The sequence below is a fragment of the Balaenoptera physalus genome (assembly GCF_965194825.1).
Source record: "Balaenoptera physalus genome assembly, chromosome: 7".
NCBI classification, from domain to species: Eukaryota; Metazoa; Chordata; class Mammalia; order Artiodactyla; family Balaenopteridae; genus Balaenoptera; species Balaenoptera physalus.
Window position 1 is genome coordinate 113,813,712 of NC_138886.1, and position 15,025 is coordinate 113,828,736.

The 15,025-nt window shown below is 45.1% G+C and overlaps 1 protein-coding gene and 1 long non-coding RNA gene across 5 annotated transcripts in view; one reads left to right on the top strand and one right to left on the bottom strand.

The window, feature by feature from the left end:
- KIF13B (kinesin family member 13B) overlaps positions 1 to 15,025 on the bottom strand; it is a 193,261-nt gene that overhangs the window by 9,748 nt on the left and 168,488 nt on the right. For 2 of the 4 annotated variants that reach the window (XM_082468814.1, XM_082468812.1), the window contains one exon: positions 2,111 to 2,173. The exons of the other annotated variants lie outside the window; for them this stretch is intronic. In XM_082468814.1, coding sequence (XP_082324940.1) covers positions 2,111 to 2,173 — 63 coding nt within the window. The remainder of the gene's footprint in view (positions 1 to 2,110; positions 2,174 to 15,025) is intronic. 4 annotated transcript variants of the gene reach the window in all.
- Positions 4,243 to 15,025, top strand: part of LOC309664101 — a 29,569-nt gene continuing 18,786 nt past the window's right edge. The window contains exon 1 of the long non-coding RNA XR_014265607.1: positions 4,243 to 13,533. This is a non-coding gene — a long non-coding RNA (uncharacterized lncRNA). The remainder of the gene's footprint in view (positions 13,534 to 15,025) is intronic.

Below are 15,025 nucleotides of genomic sequence, written 5' to 3' on the forward strand. Positions count from 1 at the left end.
GCCGAGAAGCAGTCAGCCCGGCGAGCAGGGGCTGAGCGAGGCCAGAGCTACGCTGGCCTCTCCGCCTCACGTCACCGTGTCCGAGGGAGCCCGCAGAGACGCGCAGAGCCCCATCTCCTGGGGAAGACGACAGTCGCGGCTCCGCCGAGCTCTGCGGTTCTGGGCGCGCTCTAAGGTGTCTTGCTTTGATAACTTAAGCCATTGGGAGAAGGTGGCAGATTATCTTTGTATTCCCAGTGCACAATGACAGGGAACGGGAGACAGAGCGGGGAGTGGGTTGGGGGGCGAGAGGGGTGCTGCTCAGAAAAAGAAGTGTGTTTTCAATATTTACGGAAAGATTACTTGTATTACAAGAATGGCCATTTTCCATTTGAAATACAGGATTTATTTGAACTGGGAAACAGCTGAGATCTGTAAGTCTCTTACAGTTACTTGGCTTAACTCAGCAATTTGATAAATCGTGCATTTTCACGTGAATTGTCATTTATATTCCTGTCTCCGGAGGCCCTCCTTCCCCCACAAGGCACACTCTCAGGGTACAAAATTAACAGCACCTCTTGAGATTAACAACCCATTTTTGTGATGGATCTCTGGGCTGCAAAATTTACTAAATCCAACAGATCAATAACTGTCGCCAGCATAAATACTCTAAAAGATTAGGCAATCTTTCAATCATTTTTTTTTTGCAACTTGTACATGTTTTATTTACTCTTTTCTATTTTAGTTTTAATATCACTGACTGGGCAGGGAAGAATACACAAACAAAATTACAGTAGTCTAGAATCTGACCAATAACTATGGCCCTTAAATAGCCTGCGTTCCCCACTCTCCCAGGGTTCAACCCACCACTGCAGGATCTGCTGTCTGCTAAGGGCAGCTGGGCCCGTCCGGAGGAGGGGACAGTCCTGCAACAGTGCCTTAGAGCTCCTTGCTGTTACCCCATCAGCACTACTGAATCCTCTGATGTGGGCCAGAAAGTACTCGCTTTACAACATGGCCAGAGAGGCTAAAGGATTCACCCAAAGCCTCCGGTAAGTGAAAAGCCAGGGATCAGAGGTCACATCCACAGCGACAAGAAAAAGGTGACGGGAGGCGGCAGAAGGCGAGCCCAGATAACCCCCGTTCTTTCCCGCTGACCGAGCGCAGCTCAGATCCTTCTGCTTCGGCGCTGCGGCAGCCGCTCCCACTCGACTGGAGTTGCTATGCGAATGAGAGCCTCCCTGCGTCTTTGGGTTACACTTTGCCACTGACATTCCTAAGGCTGCCAGAAAGCCTGGACGCGAGTGAGCCAGCAGGATGCTGAGCGAGCCAGCGGGATGTGCAGCAAAGCTGTGCAGAGTGTGCAAGGCAGCGCCCTTACGTAAGGGACTCCATCTCATCCTGCCCCACCGGCCTTGGGACCCCAGTCCTGCCTCCGAGAAATAATAAACCCAACCCACAGGGGGCTGGGGGGGAGGGGGTGTCACAGCTCTATCTTCAGTTAAATTCGTGAACACCAAGGATGGCCTGCATTGAAAAGGGCTGCTCAGAAAGTAGTAAATTCTTGAACGTCTAAATTTTCTTTCGAATTATTTGGCCTCTTTTCCTACTGTTTTAATAAATAAAATTTTCCTATGACGATACAGCATTTCCTAAGAGGATGAACACACAGTGGGAGAAAATAGATCTGCTATTCATAAGATCAGAAGTGCTGTTCATCTGTGGGAGATCATAAGAGACTATTTTCTCCCCAGCTTAGCATCAGTCTTTTCACGCTGATATCATGAATCAGAATGAAATGTAAAACTGAGAATTAAGTCAACACTTGGAATAAGGAGATTGTTCTGTTTATAGAAATCGCCTCTACCTAGCAGTGGGCTATTAAAGCCACAGACTACATTAGCAGTCAAGCACCTAAAAGTTTAGCAATCATATGATTAACAAGTTGAAAACAGAAAAGTGTAACAAGCAAAATACAGAGGGAGAAGACGGTGACCTGTATTACAGTTAATTACCAAAACGGGGATGCTAAAGTAAAAAACCACGGGTGTGGCCTCAACAGTCACAGTATCGGGGCCGCCCGCCGTATGTGGGGCAGCCGCCAGCAGAGGCGCCGCCAGGCCTAACTCACCTCCAGAGTCCTGGGCGTCCCGGCATCCGGGAGGGCTGACTGCACCATGATTCGAGGCACGGGCTGAGTAAACAAGGGAACAGGTGGACACAGGGATCAGGGGAAGCAGAACAGAATAACCAGAGAAGCTTTCAACTGAACAGGCGGGAGAGCTGTCAGGATGACCCACCCGAAGCGAACGTTTACAACTTCCAGGAATTCTAACAAGTCTGCCTAGCAGGCCTGCCCGGGGCTGGGGCCGGGACGCTGCAGAGGGAACGTGAGAAGCCGGGGGCTCAGCCAGCCGCTCGCCCCCAGCTGGCAACACCACACACGTGCTGAAGACAGTAAGGTGTACGGTGTGCTCTCTCGGCTCTGGCGCGGCACACGTCAGCCAAGGGCTGCGTCTCTACACACAAGCGTTACAGGACTTCACTGGCCCGGGAAACTGCCGGTCGAGAGGATCACAGGCAGTGCCGTCACGGGAAGCAAGGGGGACGGAAGCCGGTGTGGCTGGAGCACGAGGCACAGCAGGACAGGGACGTGGGCAGAGGCTCTGGGGTCTGAACCGAAGCTCCCGGGCGACGGTAAGGACCCCTGCGACGCCTGGGCAGAGAGGGCGGGACGCGAAGAAGACCGACCTGCTGGTGGAGGGCAGGCTGGCTGGAGAAACAGTGCGAGAGTGAGGCGGGCAAATCACAGGCTCCAGCAACAGAGCAGGGGTGAGGTGACGAGAGCCTGAGTTAACGGGCACAAGTGACATCACAAGAACGGAGTAGGCTGCTTATGGACACGTGGTTCAAGGAACATTTACAAAAAGAGAGAGCTAAAAAAAAAAAAAAAAAAAAAAAAAAAAGACAAAAACTAGGGGGCTTCCCTGGCAGCGCAGTGGTTAAGAACCTGCCTGCCAAGGCAGTGGACATGGGTTTGAGCCCTGGGAAGATCCCACACGCCGCGGAGCAACTAAGCCCGTGAGCCACAACTACTGAGCCTGAGCTCTAGAGCCCGCGAGCCACAACTACTGAGCCCACGAGCCACAACTACTGAAGCCCATGTGCCTAGAGCCCGTGCTCCGCAACAAGAGAAGCCACCGCAATGAGAAGCCCGTGCACCGCAACAAAGAGTAGCCCCTGCTCGCCGCAACTATAGAAAGCCCACATGCAGCAATGAAGACCCAACGCAGCCAAAAATAAAGAAAAGCAAAAACAGAAACAAAAACAAGCCCTCGGATAAGGAAAACGGGCGTCAAAGGAGAGAGCTGGCAACCGTGAAGGAGTTGGCAGCTGCTGGGTCCACTACGGCAGGGGGGGAAGCGCACAGAGTAGACGCAGTCATCTCGAAGAAGCCCGGGGTCCACCACATCCGCCTTTATTCTCTCAACCAACGTCTGGCCCCTTCCCAGGCCTGCCTGCTCCGACGCACGAGTCCGGACCTCGCCTCAGAGAGCTGGGCTCTAAGAGGGCTCCGTCCTGGCAAAACGAACACCTCCCCGCAGTCCTGTCTCACAGAAGAGAGTCAAAATTGGGTGTCGGAGTTTGTTTCCACGCAGTTACGCGTGTCTCTTCTCTTGCTGGCTCACTGATCTACTGTCTAATCTAAGTTGCCCAGAGATCCCTCCAGGTCCTCCCAGGTCCCCGGTGCACCTGGGGGCCCGGGGGCCTCTGCTGTCACGACTTCCCGGATAGTCTGCAGGCACGAAGGCTGACGGCCGAAGTCTTGCTTCCTACTTGGCAGCCCAGACTCTTAATTGAAGGCAGAAAAGCCCTCCTGCAACAAGATGGCCCACTGAGGGGGGGTGTCGACCTGCTGTGTTCACACACCAAACAATCGCGTTTCAGCAAAGGTACCGCTACAACCAATTATGCCCTGGGACTGCCTTTGGGAGAAAACTGCTAGAAGGGATTAATTTTGTAGAGGTGAGGGACCAGCAACAGGATTGGAGCAAAGGCACAGAGGAGAGGCAATTAAATAGGAGATGGTAGGAGATCCAGCTAAACAGATGGGAGGACCCAGGGATAAAGGAAAAGAAGACGCACTCTACCCTGCAAACACTGGGGAGTTCCTCGGGGTTGAAGGCCAGGGAGGGCGAGGGTCAGAGGTGTGTTTAAGAGAGCTGGTGTGAGCAGGCAACAGAACAGAGCGAGGGAGGACGCCCGCCCCCGCCAGGCTCACCTCACTCCCTCCCACCCTACAGCACCGCCCCCTGCTCCCCGCTCCCTTTCAGGGGTTCTCCATTTCAAGCACGTACCCTTCACCCTGTCTTACAGTCCTTCAGTGCATGGCCTACTACCTTTATTTTTATTTTCCCCATAGTGTCTGAAGTCCCCCACGAATGGAAAGGTGTTCAGAGCATAATTCTCAGTAAGGGCAGAAAAAAGTTTGTTAAGCTGGAACTCCAAAATACTTACATTCTTCAGTTAGATCTTATTCAAAACCGACAAGATTGGTGTGAAACATTCTCCCTTAAGGCATAAAAACGTAAAAATCCCACCAAGAATGGAACTATAGCCACCCAGGATGAAAGATTTTCTAAGATTCTTGTCCTCCTGAACGGAGCATGGAAAAATAATTGACACTTTTCTTTATGATTCAGAGTGATTTTTAAAAATCCAGTAAATGTTTGGAAAAGTATCTGCTGAAATGAATTAAAGGGCCAGCTTGACTGGGACGCGATGCTGGAATCCAGTGGACCCACGGGGCTTCCTGGTGGGGCAGGGCCCCTGGCCGAGACTCTGTGGCGCCAGGCAACTAAGCTGAGGACTTCGAGTCTAGCCCTGACCATCACTCACCCTCAACAACCACCTCTTGATCAGGCAACGGATCTGCTCCAGAGAGATGCCTGCCCAACCCCCAGCATTCAGGTGACGTGAGAACCAGGGCACTGGATGATTAGACACACCTGAAATGGCTGAAAACCGTGTCAACAATAAGATCACATCAGGTCTGGTGGGTCCTGAGTGCAACTTCACGTACTTTGACCACACCCACTTCGCTTCACACACTGGTAACTTCGGGGTGTCCCCTCTGAGGGGTGCTAGGTAGCAGTGGTTGTCAAATACCAACTCTGGACAAGAGACGACCACAGGTAGATACTTCTCCAGCAAGGGACATGCTCAAGAGGGTAGGGGCACAGACATACAAGACTGGCTGCGTACCGGTTTCTATGGAAGCTAGGTGCTGAGTACCTAGGGATTCACTGTAATATTCACTCTACTTCTGTATATTTCAAATTTTCCCATAATACTGCCCTACATGAAGAACTTAACTGGGGCTCTGCTTCAATGTATAAACTTAGCTCAACAAGGACTCAGGTCTCAGGCGTACAAGGCATTGCAATAGCGCTGTGGGAACACAAAGACCTGAAGAATACGGGCTCACTCTCAACAAGGCAGCAATCCAGTTTGGGGGAAGGACGGTATGCAAATAACAAAAACGTCAAGGAAAATGATAGTTATCAGAATGACAGTTTCAAAGCAGAGGAGATTCTGAGGAGGAAGGGTTCATCCTGGGACCAGGCCTAGAACACCTCCATGAGGGTGATTTCACTTTGAGACAGGGCTTCAAGACGGAATGGCTTTTCCCACAGCTGAGGGACACCTCGAACACGGAGAGCGGCGTGACAAAGGCAGGCTACCCTTTGTGTCTGGCAGTGTTCCCTCCTCTCACTTCCCTGCCCAGGAAAAGCTACTCAACCTTCCAGGAGGTCTTGGGAGAAAGAGAATGATCTAGACTGACCAGTGCTGGGCAGAGGCAATGGAGGTTAGGGTATGTGGAGGAGGCCTTGTATGTAAATTTATGGTGGATTTTCACAGGCAATGAAGAACCATTAAAGGTACTGAATGAAGCGGCCATAAGAACTAGGCTTACAGAAGATTATCCCTAAATAGGGTAGAGAGAAAACTTGGAGAGATCAATTAAGCAGCTACTTCAATGGTTCAGCGGAGAGCCAATAATATAAGAGCCTGCACTTGGATGGTAAGAGGAAAAGGAAAGAGAAATGAAAATTTAGAGATATGAAGGAGACTCCTGAACACCTGGAAACACCTGGGGGGAGAGCGAAAGATGCTGCCCAGGAAGAAGGGACGACATGGCGAGGGTGACGGTGGCCTCAGCAGAAACAGCATGCACACGCACCTGTGCGTGTGCACGATCATGGGGGGACGGGGTGAGAGGCAGGGGGTACCAGCCTTCTGTATTTGGCCATGGTCTTTGGTGAATTTAGCAACCTTAGTAAGGGTACCAAAAATACCTACAAAGTACACTGAAATCTTCAGTGTGTCATTTGTCCTTCACACGTAATAGCTCACATTTCCAAATGGTACTGCTTGCACTTTAATGCTCTTTTACATATCCCCCGTGCAGGCGGTTGCCTCCGATCTCAAGAGCTCAAAACACTGCAGATCATAAGTTCATTAATCCTTACGACACATCTGGTAACTATTAATAAAAATGACTGCAAAGTATTTTGCAGCTATAAATATTAAGAAGTCCCACGAGGCTCACGAATATAAGGATAATTATCTACATTTCACACTACAGAAACCAAGGCTCAGAGGCACTTACCTAACAGTTAAATGCATGCAGACTGCCCAGGGCGGTCAGTGACAGGGATGGAAAGGGACTGTGGCCTGGAGGCCAGCTGAACCTGCCATCGCGCTGTCCCGAGGGTGGCTCAAACCTAGTAGATGGGCAGGTGACAGGCAGAGGGTTGCTCCGAAGCATTTCGGGGAAAAGGTGATGGTCACACTTCTCATACCATACCTCGTCATTTACTAAACTCTGGCTTTCACATGCCACCTGAATGAAAACAGAGCAGACTGGCTCAGAATTTCATAACTAGGCATGAAAGCTAATTTGGAGACCTCCTTGCCCCAGAATAAAGTCTTAAGTCCTTGGCATGACTTGAAAGAACCTCACCTCTCACGAGGCTGCACTTCCCTCGCTCGGCATGCTAACCCACTCTGCGCTGAACACGCCGTCCTCGCGCTGTCCCTTCCCCTAGGGTATCACATTCCACCTGGTGAAAACCTAGTCATCTTTAAGTCTCAGCTCAAGCAACATCTACTCTTCCTCAAACTGCAGGCAAAATGCCGCCTTCACTGTGTCACCCCCGACACGTACATTCAGCACCTACAACATCGTCCTATTTATCTGTCGATGTGTCTTGATGGGAGCCCCTCTCGACTGCGAGCTCTCTGCAGGGTAGGGGTTATGTCTCATTCATCTCATCCATAAACAGGAACTTAATGTTTGTTGAATGAATAAACAGGTAAATAAGTGAATGAATGAATTACTTAAGTGACATGAAGGCTGAATTGTACAGTTAGATAGGATTTGGAAAAATCCTATCAAAATCCTATCAAATTTCAAAATTTGGGCATAGGGGTAGGTAGAGGGCAGAAGAGATATCAGCTGAAGCAAAAAATCATCACTTTGTTCAAAAAAAATTAAACTTTCTGATGTATTTTTTTCTTGTTTGAAAATGAACCTTTCCTAATAATCACCCCTTACCCTGATTTTGATAAATTCTTACATGTCATTTTCTAATGGTTCCTAAGTGAATATGATCCTCTAAGTCTTTTTTTTTTTTTTTTACAACTCTAACCAATCACTTTAATCCAAGCATAGGAAAATACAACAAGAGATGTAAGATTTATTTTTGCCATAAATACTCAATAGCTAACCTTTGATATTCGTGCTGCTGAAGTGAGAAAAATATAAGGAACACCACTGAGCTGGGGCAGTGCACATAAACAAGATACTTCCCCTCATCTTTGAATATGTTCTGGTACAGTAATAAACATTAGATAAAATGAGACACGTACAATTACTAAAGATCAAGAATCAGCAATAGCCTAATCAATATAAACAAATTTTTAAAGGTTATGTTAATCAGAAGCAGGGTGGTGAGGCTGGCAGGGTCAGGGAGAGCTGGCAGTGCCCCCACCGCGGGTGCAGGCACAGGCGCTCCAGCCACCGCGGAGGGGGTGCCCTCGGACCCAACCCGGCACCAGCCTGGCCTCACGAGCAGCCTTAGGATCTGCACTCTGGCTTTCCAGAGGGATCCAGGTAAGATTGCGCTGGCCACGATGAAGCCAGCACTTTTATCCACCTGGCAGTTAAGGTTCTTAGTTTAAATGAGTAACTCGGCATTCTAATTGATCCCTCAGTCCTTTGTGTATAGACCTGATCACCTCTGGGTGATCACATCTGGAAGGTGGTGATCCAGTCCACAGGAATCCTCTAAGCAATGCCACCCAGAGAGGATGGCGGGTGGCCACCAGCTGGTCCTCGCCAGAGACACTGTTACCCTACCTGGCACATGCTCCTTCCAATCAGTGACATTAAAGTGTCAGTGTGTCAAGCATGGGATGGTGGGTTCACTTTTCTGACCAATATTACAATCCCTCATGAGGTATGTACATACATTTGAATAGATTCTTCCAGTTTTATTCTATTCCAATCCATCTTCCAAACTGCAGTCAGAGGGGCTTTCTGAGACACAAATTTGACCACGTCACTCTCCTGCTTTAAGCTGTCAATGATTCCTCATTGCCCAGAGATAATTTTTTTTAGAAAGAAATGGACAAAAGAAACAAAGATGGACAGATCCTACCCAGTGGATTTCCACGGCATGACTAGTTCCTCCTTCAAATACTTTATAGAGTCATTCATTCTACAAATATAATCGCTTGCTATTTTTAATCAAACCCAGTGAAACCTCTTCAGATCACAACTGTGCATTAAGTTTTGTTTCTTGAATATGTCTCAGTTCTGCTACTCCCCAGGCTCTGACCTTAGTTAACCCACCTGAGCCTCATCTTCCTCTCTGTCCAGCTCAGTGTCTAATATCACCCTTCAACTCCGCCTGTCCAACATGGCAGCCACCAGCCACACGGCTTCTGAGCACTTGAAATGCGGCTGGTGTGACTGAGGAAGTGGATTTATTTTACTTAATTTTAACTAATAATATGTAAATTTAAAAATTAAAGCACCTTTAAGTAAGTTTGGAATGGCTTGGGCATGTGGATCTATTTTTTCAACTTCATGAACTCTAAATGCAGATCAAGATTTCCAAGGAAAATTTAGTATCTAAATCGAGATGTGCTAGAAATGTAAAATACACACCTGATTTCAAGGACTGTACAGAAGAAAAGATGGGACTGTCTCAGTAAGTTTTTTTATACTGATTACAGGTTGAAAGGACGATATTATGAATATACTGGGTTATGTCAATTATTTTATTAAAATTAATTTGACCTGTTTCTTTTTACTTTTTTATTTTTTTATATTGGAGTATAATTGCTTTACAGTGTTGTGTTAGTTTCTGCCGTACAACAAAGTGAATCAGCTATACGTATACATACATCCCCTCCCTCTTGGACCTCCCCCAGCCCACCCAGCTAGGTGGTCACAGAGCACCGAGCTGTGCTCCCCGAGCTCTACAGCAGGTTCCCACTAGCCAGCTATTTTACGCATAGTAAAATAGGTAGTGTATGTATGTCAATCCTAAATTACTTTATCACAATTAATTTGACCTGTTTCTTTTTACTTTAAATGTGGCTACTAGAGAATTCTAAATGACACATGTGGCTCATATTTATTTTCATCAGACAGCAGTGGTGCTGAGCTGATGCATATAAAATCCCTGGCACACCAAGCACTCAGTACATTTTTAAAGTACCATGGTAATCCAATCATTGGGATTTCGGGTGTTGTCTTCCAAGGTATTTCTAGGTAGACTTACTATACGCACATTTTTAAACAATCAACAATTCCACCTGATGTAAGTGAAACATGGGGCAGGTGCCTACTATATTCTAAAGGTTGTGCCAGGAGCTAGGGATACAATGTGTACAACACCAGACGTAGACAGGGCCCTTCTTACTCCTCAGAAATGGGCACTCAAGGTCCACCATCTGATATTCCTATTTAACTCAATTACATGAAACAACTAAAAGGCCCACTTCTTCTATCAACAAGTAAATTGTTTTATCCGTTGATAAAAGTGAATAAGCCCAGCCAAACAGACTTTTTATTTCACTCTATCATATATGTGTTAGTTCAACTTACTTGAGGCCCTAGATACAGAAAATTTTAAATACTAATATTTCTGAAGTTGTGAGGAAAGAGACTTTTCCTTATTTTTTAGGGTTTAGCTAGTTTACTTTTTAAACTTCTGCATAATTAAAATTTATTTAAGTATTTATGTGAAAAAGATTTCTATTTTTTAAAACGAGGATGTAATATTCACTCCATCCACTTAGTTTCTCAAGCATCCATGAAGGATGAAGGATGTTTACTTGAAACATAGAATGGCTGTCAATCTAAAAACTTAAAAACAGGGTCTAAATCTAGACTGTCCCCACCTCGGTGTGCCCTGTAAGCTAAGAATGGTTTTTACATTTTGAAGTCGTTGAAATAAATGAATACCTTGTGACATGTAAAAATTATATGAAATTCAAATTTCAGGGTTATAAATAAAGTTTTATTAGAACAAAACCAGACCCAATGTTCGGACCAGAACTACAGCTAGTTCTGACAGACACTGTTTGGCCTGCAAAGCCTAAAATGATACTATCTGGCTCTTTACCAAAAAAGGTTCCAACCTCAGGTCTCCAGAATCATACAGAAGTATACAAGGCCCATTTGTGAAAAACGACTGGCAGACTGAGGTCTCTTCCATCAACTCCTATCCTGCCTCAGAAACTATCTTCTTTTCATTATTTTTCAGATCAACTACTAACCCTGATTCTGAAGACAACCTGTCAACTTAGTGTCTCTAAGTATGCCAATATCCATACATTTCTGGGGCAAAGATAGTCGGTAAGATGTTATGATTTTGGAAAAGAAAACAGAGATAAGAGTCTCATTTCGTAAAGTAGTAAGAATGCCTAGTGGCCCAATGGTTAAGAATCTGCCTGCCAATGCAGGGGACACGGGTTCGAGCCCTGGTCCAGGAAGATCCCACATGCCGCAGAGCAACTAAGCCCGGGCGCCACAACTACTGAGCCTGCGCTCTACAGCCCGCGTGCCACAACTGCTGAAGCCTGCGCACCACAACTACCGAAGCCTGCGCGCCTAGAGCCCGTGCTCCGCAACAAGAGAAGCCACTGCAGTGAGAAGCTCGAGTACCGCAACAAAGAGCAGCCCCCGCTCGCCACAACTAGAGAAAGCCCGCGCACAGCCAAAAATAAAAATAAATTAAATAAATAAATTAAAAGAAAAAAAAAAAGAAGAAGAAGAATGCCTAAGAATACATCCCCAAAGCAATTGAACAGAAATCACTTGCCTTGAATTCTTGGGTTTTTTTGGCCACGCTGTGTGGCATGCGGGATCTTAGTTCCTCGACCAAGGATCAAACCCGTGCTCCCTGCACTGGGAGCACGGAGTCTGAATCACTGGACCACCAGGGAAGTCCTACTTTGAATTTTTTTAAAAAGTCTGTACTCCAGAAGGGCTGTGCAAACTTCCCTTTGTTAACTCAAGAAAAAGCAATATAGCATACCATATCCAAATATAAACTACAGGGGGAAATAACCTTTAAAAATAACCTGAATAATTCAGGAAAACTCAAGGCTAGGAAACAAAGTATAGATACCTTTTCTTATTTTAGTTAGTTAAGATGATGAACCCTTAAGACACCAGGATAGGCATGTATATGGCTTGTTTCATCAGAGCAGCCCAAGTATGAAGAGCCTAAAACAGCATCTTCGTGCACAAGGGAAGAACCAGTAGCTGTGTTTGTTTCTCCCCGTTTTATACATGGAGGAATCGCTGACATGAAAGCTGAAGAACTAGCCAAGCATCTTTTCAACTAGGCCAGAGATGCGCAGGGTGCTGCTTTCTCGACTCAAGGCCCTGTCCATCTTCCACACTGGAAGCTGTGTTGAAACTGGAGACAAACATCCCTGAAGTCGACAAGGCAGCCATAAGCAAAGCGCAGGACACTGAAGAGGGGCAGACGGTAAAACAAAGATAGGCCGGAAATGCGGCTGTGTTTCTGATGGTGGAAATTGAACGTGAGCGTTAACTCTTTAATTCCCCCAATGAACCAAAGACGCCATTTGGAGTAGCGAAGTTTGAAGTACATAAACAGCTTCATCTGAACACAATCTTCTAGATATATGAAAAAAGCTATTATGCCACATTAATTCAATCTAACTAATTGGAGAGCAGGAAGTGCTTTCAATTATTGTATGTGCTGTCTGAGAAACACACTTGAATATGAGTACAGATTTCATTAATTGCAGTTCATTATTTTCCAGATTAGTTACTAAACTTGCATCAGAAGGTCAAAGACAGCAATTTTGTCAGCTGCCACCTCTTTCAGTGCTGTATCTTTTGCATTTCTGGAACTCAGACAGAAATTGATTACAAACAAAAACAAATCTCCATAAAAATGACAAACATAAGTCTTTACAAATATGTTCAAGCCAAATGATTTTGTAAAATATAAGAACCTTTGTTTCTAAAGACTTTCTTAAAATCTTTATTTTCTTTCTTTAAATTTTTCTATTCCTCAGAATAAACTGTTAACTTCTATCTTACAAGAAAAGATCCATGAATCTTTTCAGATGCTGAAATATGCCCCCCAAAATAACAGAATCTTGATCTGAGAACCTGCTGATTCCAAAGAACAAGTTAATAAACATTCATCTTTTCATTAGATTTTCACTGTGGTTGTGTGTTTGTATCTTTGCATGAGGGAGGGAATTGAACATTCTTGTTTGAAAATGTCAAGGACACTCTGATTAAAAGTACTTTTTTGATAATAATCATTCCTTCATGACACAACTTCTGCCTCTCTTCCACCTAATCTAGCAAAGAAAAGAGGAAGAAGGACTGGTAGAAACAGGATCTATTCCATTCCCCGGTTCTTAATGGGAATACTTTTATATTTGCAATATCTTACTTTTACAAAATAGAAGTGACGGAAAGCCTTGGGGCATTTTTTAGAGAGTGCCCTGCTATCTGTAAATCACTGTACTCATTTTACGGTTGTTACCATTCTCTTTGTTAATTTCATTTCTGTTGTTCTGTGCCTTTCATACTGCTGCTTTCCTGGAACCACCCTTACACAATTCTTCCCTGCCTTTGGTGTTGATATCCCCTGAATGCTTATACAGTCAGCTCTCTTAGTCATTGTTTGGTCAAGCTATAAATAACTCCTTTAATCCTTCCTCATAAATCATTTCTGATGTTATTCTCTGAAATAATTCCAGTTGGTCAACAAATGTCTAGTAGTAACATACCCAGCACTAAGTGCAATGATCTAAGTGTTGTCTCATGATGCCGGAGAGAACCCAGGTGTGGTGTTTAGGTGGGTTGCTGTGAGTGTCTCTGTTACTGTGACTCTTCCAGAGAAGGAGTTTAAGTCTCCAAATTAACTTGGGACAGAAACAGAAAAAGGAAGAAGCTCTGAGATCTTTCATCACAGTCAGGTAGGAAATGGAGAGGGCAATGGCTTTGAAAATGATGAAAAGAGAAAGCTGGGTGGGGACGGAAATGAGAGTGTGCCTGTCTTACTCTACAGTCTGCTGGGTCACCGTGTACTTTCTCTGCTGACCCATTTGGGGGTTTCTGTTTAGTTTGTTGTGCCGTCTCACAGGAGAAATCTTAAGCAGGGTTACTATCTATTTTTTGTCTCTAAGTTTTATGCAATGTTAATATCAATATTTATCCCTTCCTGTACTGTAGAAGTGATCCAGATTCCTTTTAGGCATGTGCACTCATTTCTATTTTTCTGGGTTCTATCTTTGATGTCATTCTAAAACCTATATAAGTTTTTTAGTCTGGTATTGATTATTTAATGACTATTTATGTAGGCCATTGAAATTAGTGTGCTAACAAGGCACTAGTAGCCAATTAAAACCAGAATCAAAACAGAGAGCAAGCTTCGGGGTATTCGTGTACTTCTTTACGCTGCACTGGATACCTCACACAGAGCTATGGCTATGCCAGGCAGTGGGCAGAGTGGTCTAGGAACGTTCATCAGCATGAATTTTGTCCTGGGCTTTCTGGACTGGTGATACAGAGGAAGGCATGGTGTCCCTCCATTTCTGTAATGCATCTAACAAAGTCTCCCATAATCTCTTTGCTAGAGAGAGGGGGAAATGTGGGCTGGAGATGGCAGTTACTGAATATGCAGAGCTGAAGTGTGACGCTCTGTCACTCTGTAACTTGGGGAGTGATCGCTAGTCACCTATGACAGAGTTCTCTCTCACGCCCTAATGTTCCATATTTTGTTTGTGACTCAAATGCAGACTGTGCCCTTCAAAGTTTGCAGATGATAGTTAGGACAGAAGTATTTTTTAAATAATTATTCAAAAAATATCTTGCTATCCTAGGAATGTTGAAACAAAATCAAGATGAAAAATTTTCTAAATGAATCTAAAGATCCTTATTTAAGTATTCTTATACTTCAACTAAACAACATAATAATAAAAAGAGAAGTGCATTGACAAGAGTGTAAGCAAATAAACAAGCAAACAAAAAAGGGGAACGTTAACTGACCAGACCACAATGAACTAGAAATACTCGCCTTTAAAAAAAGTGCAATCATATGCCACTTTGGTAGAAGTACATTATTCCAAAGAGGACAGTGACAGCTGCACTATTTTCAAGCATAGGGGTTACAGTATCACTTCTGGGCTCCCCACTGTAAGCAAAACCCTGGCAAGACAACGGAAGAATGATGAGGCGTTTATTATAAGAGATACAGTTGACTAATCTTCAGCTATTAGGTCTGGAGAAAGCCTAAAGGAGCACAGAACCTTTAACTCCTGGGCAACAGCAGAAAAAAGCAGAGGCAAAGACTGGGTAGAAATAAACCAACCTTCTTCCTGGAGGACTCGGAGGTTCCACAAGGAGGGAAAAAAGTAAGAACCTCAACTTTCAGGTATCAAATCTGATTTCCAAGTGAATAGGATGCCA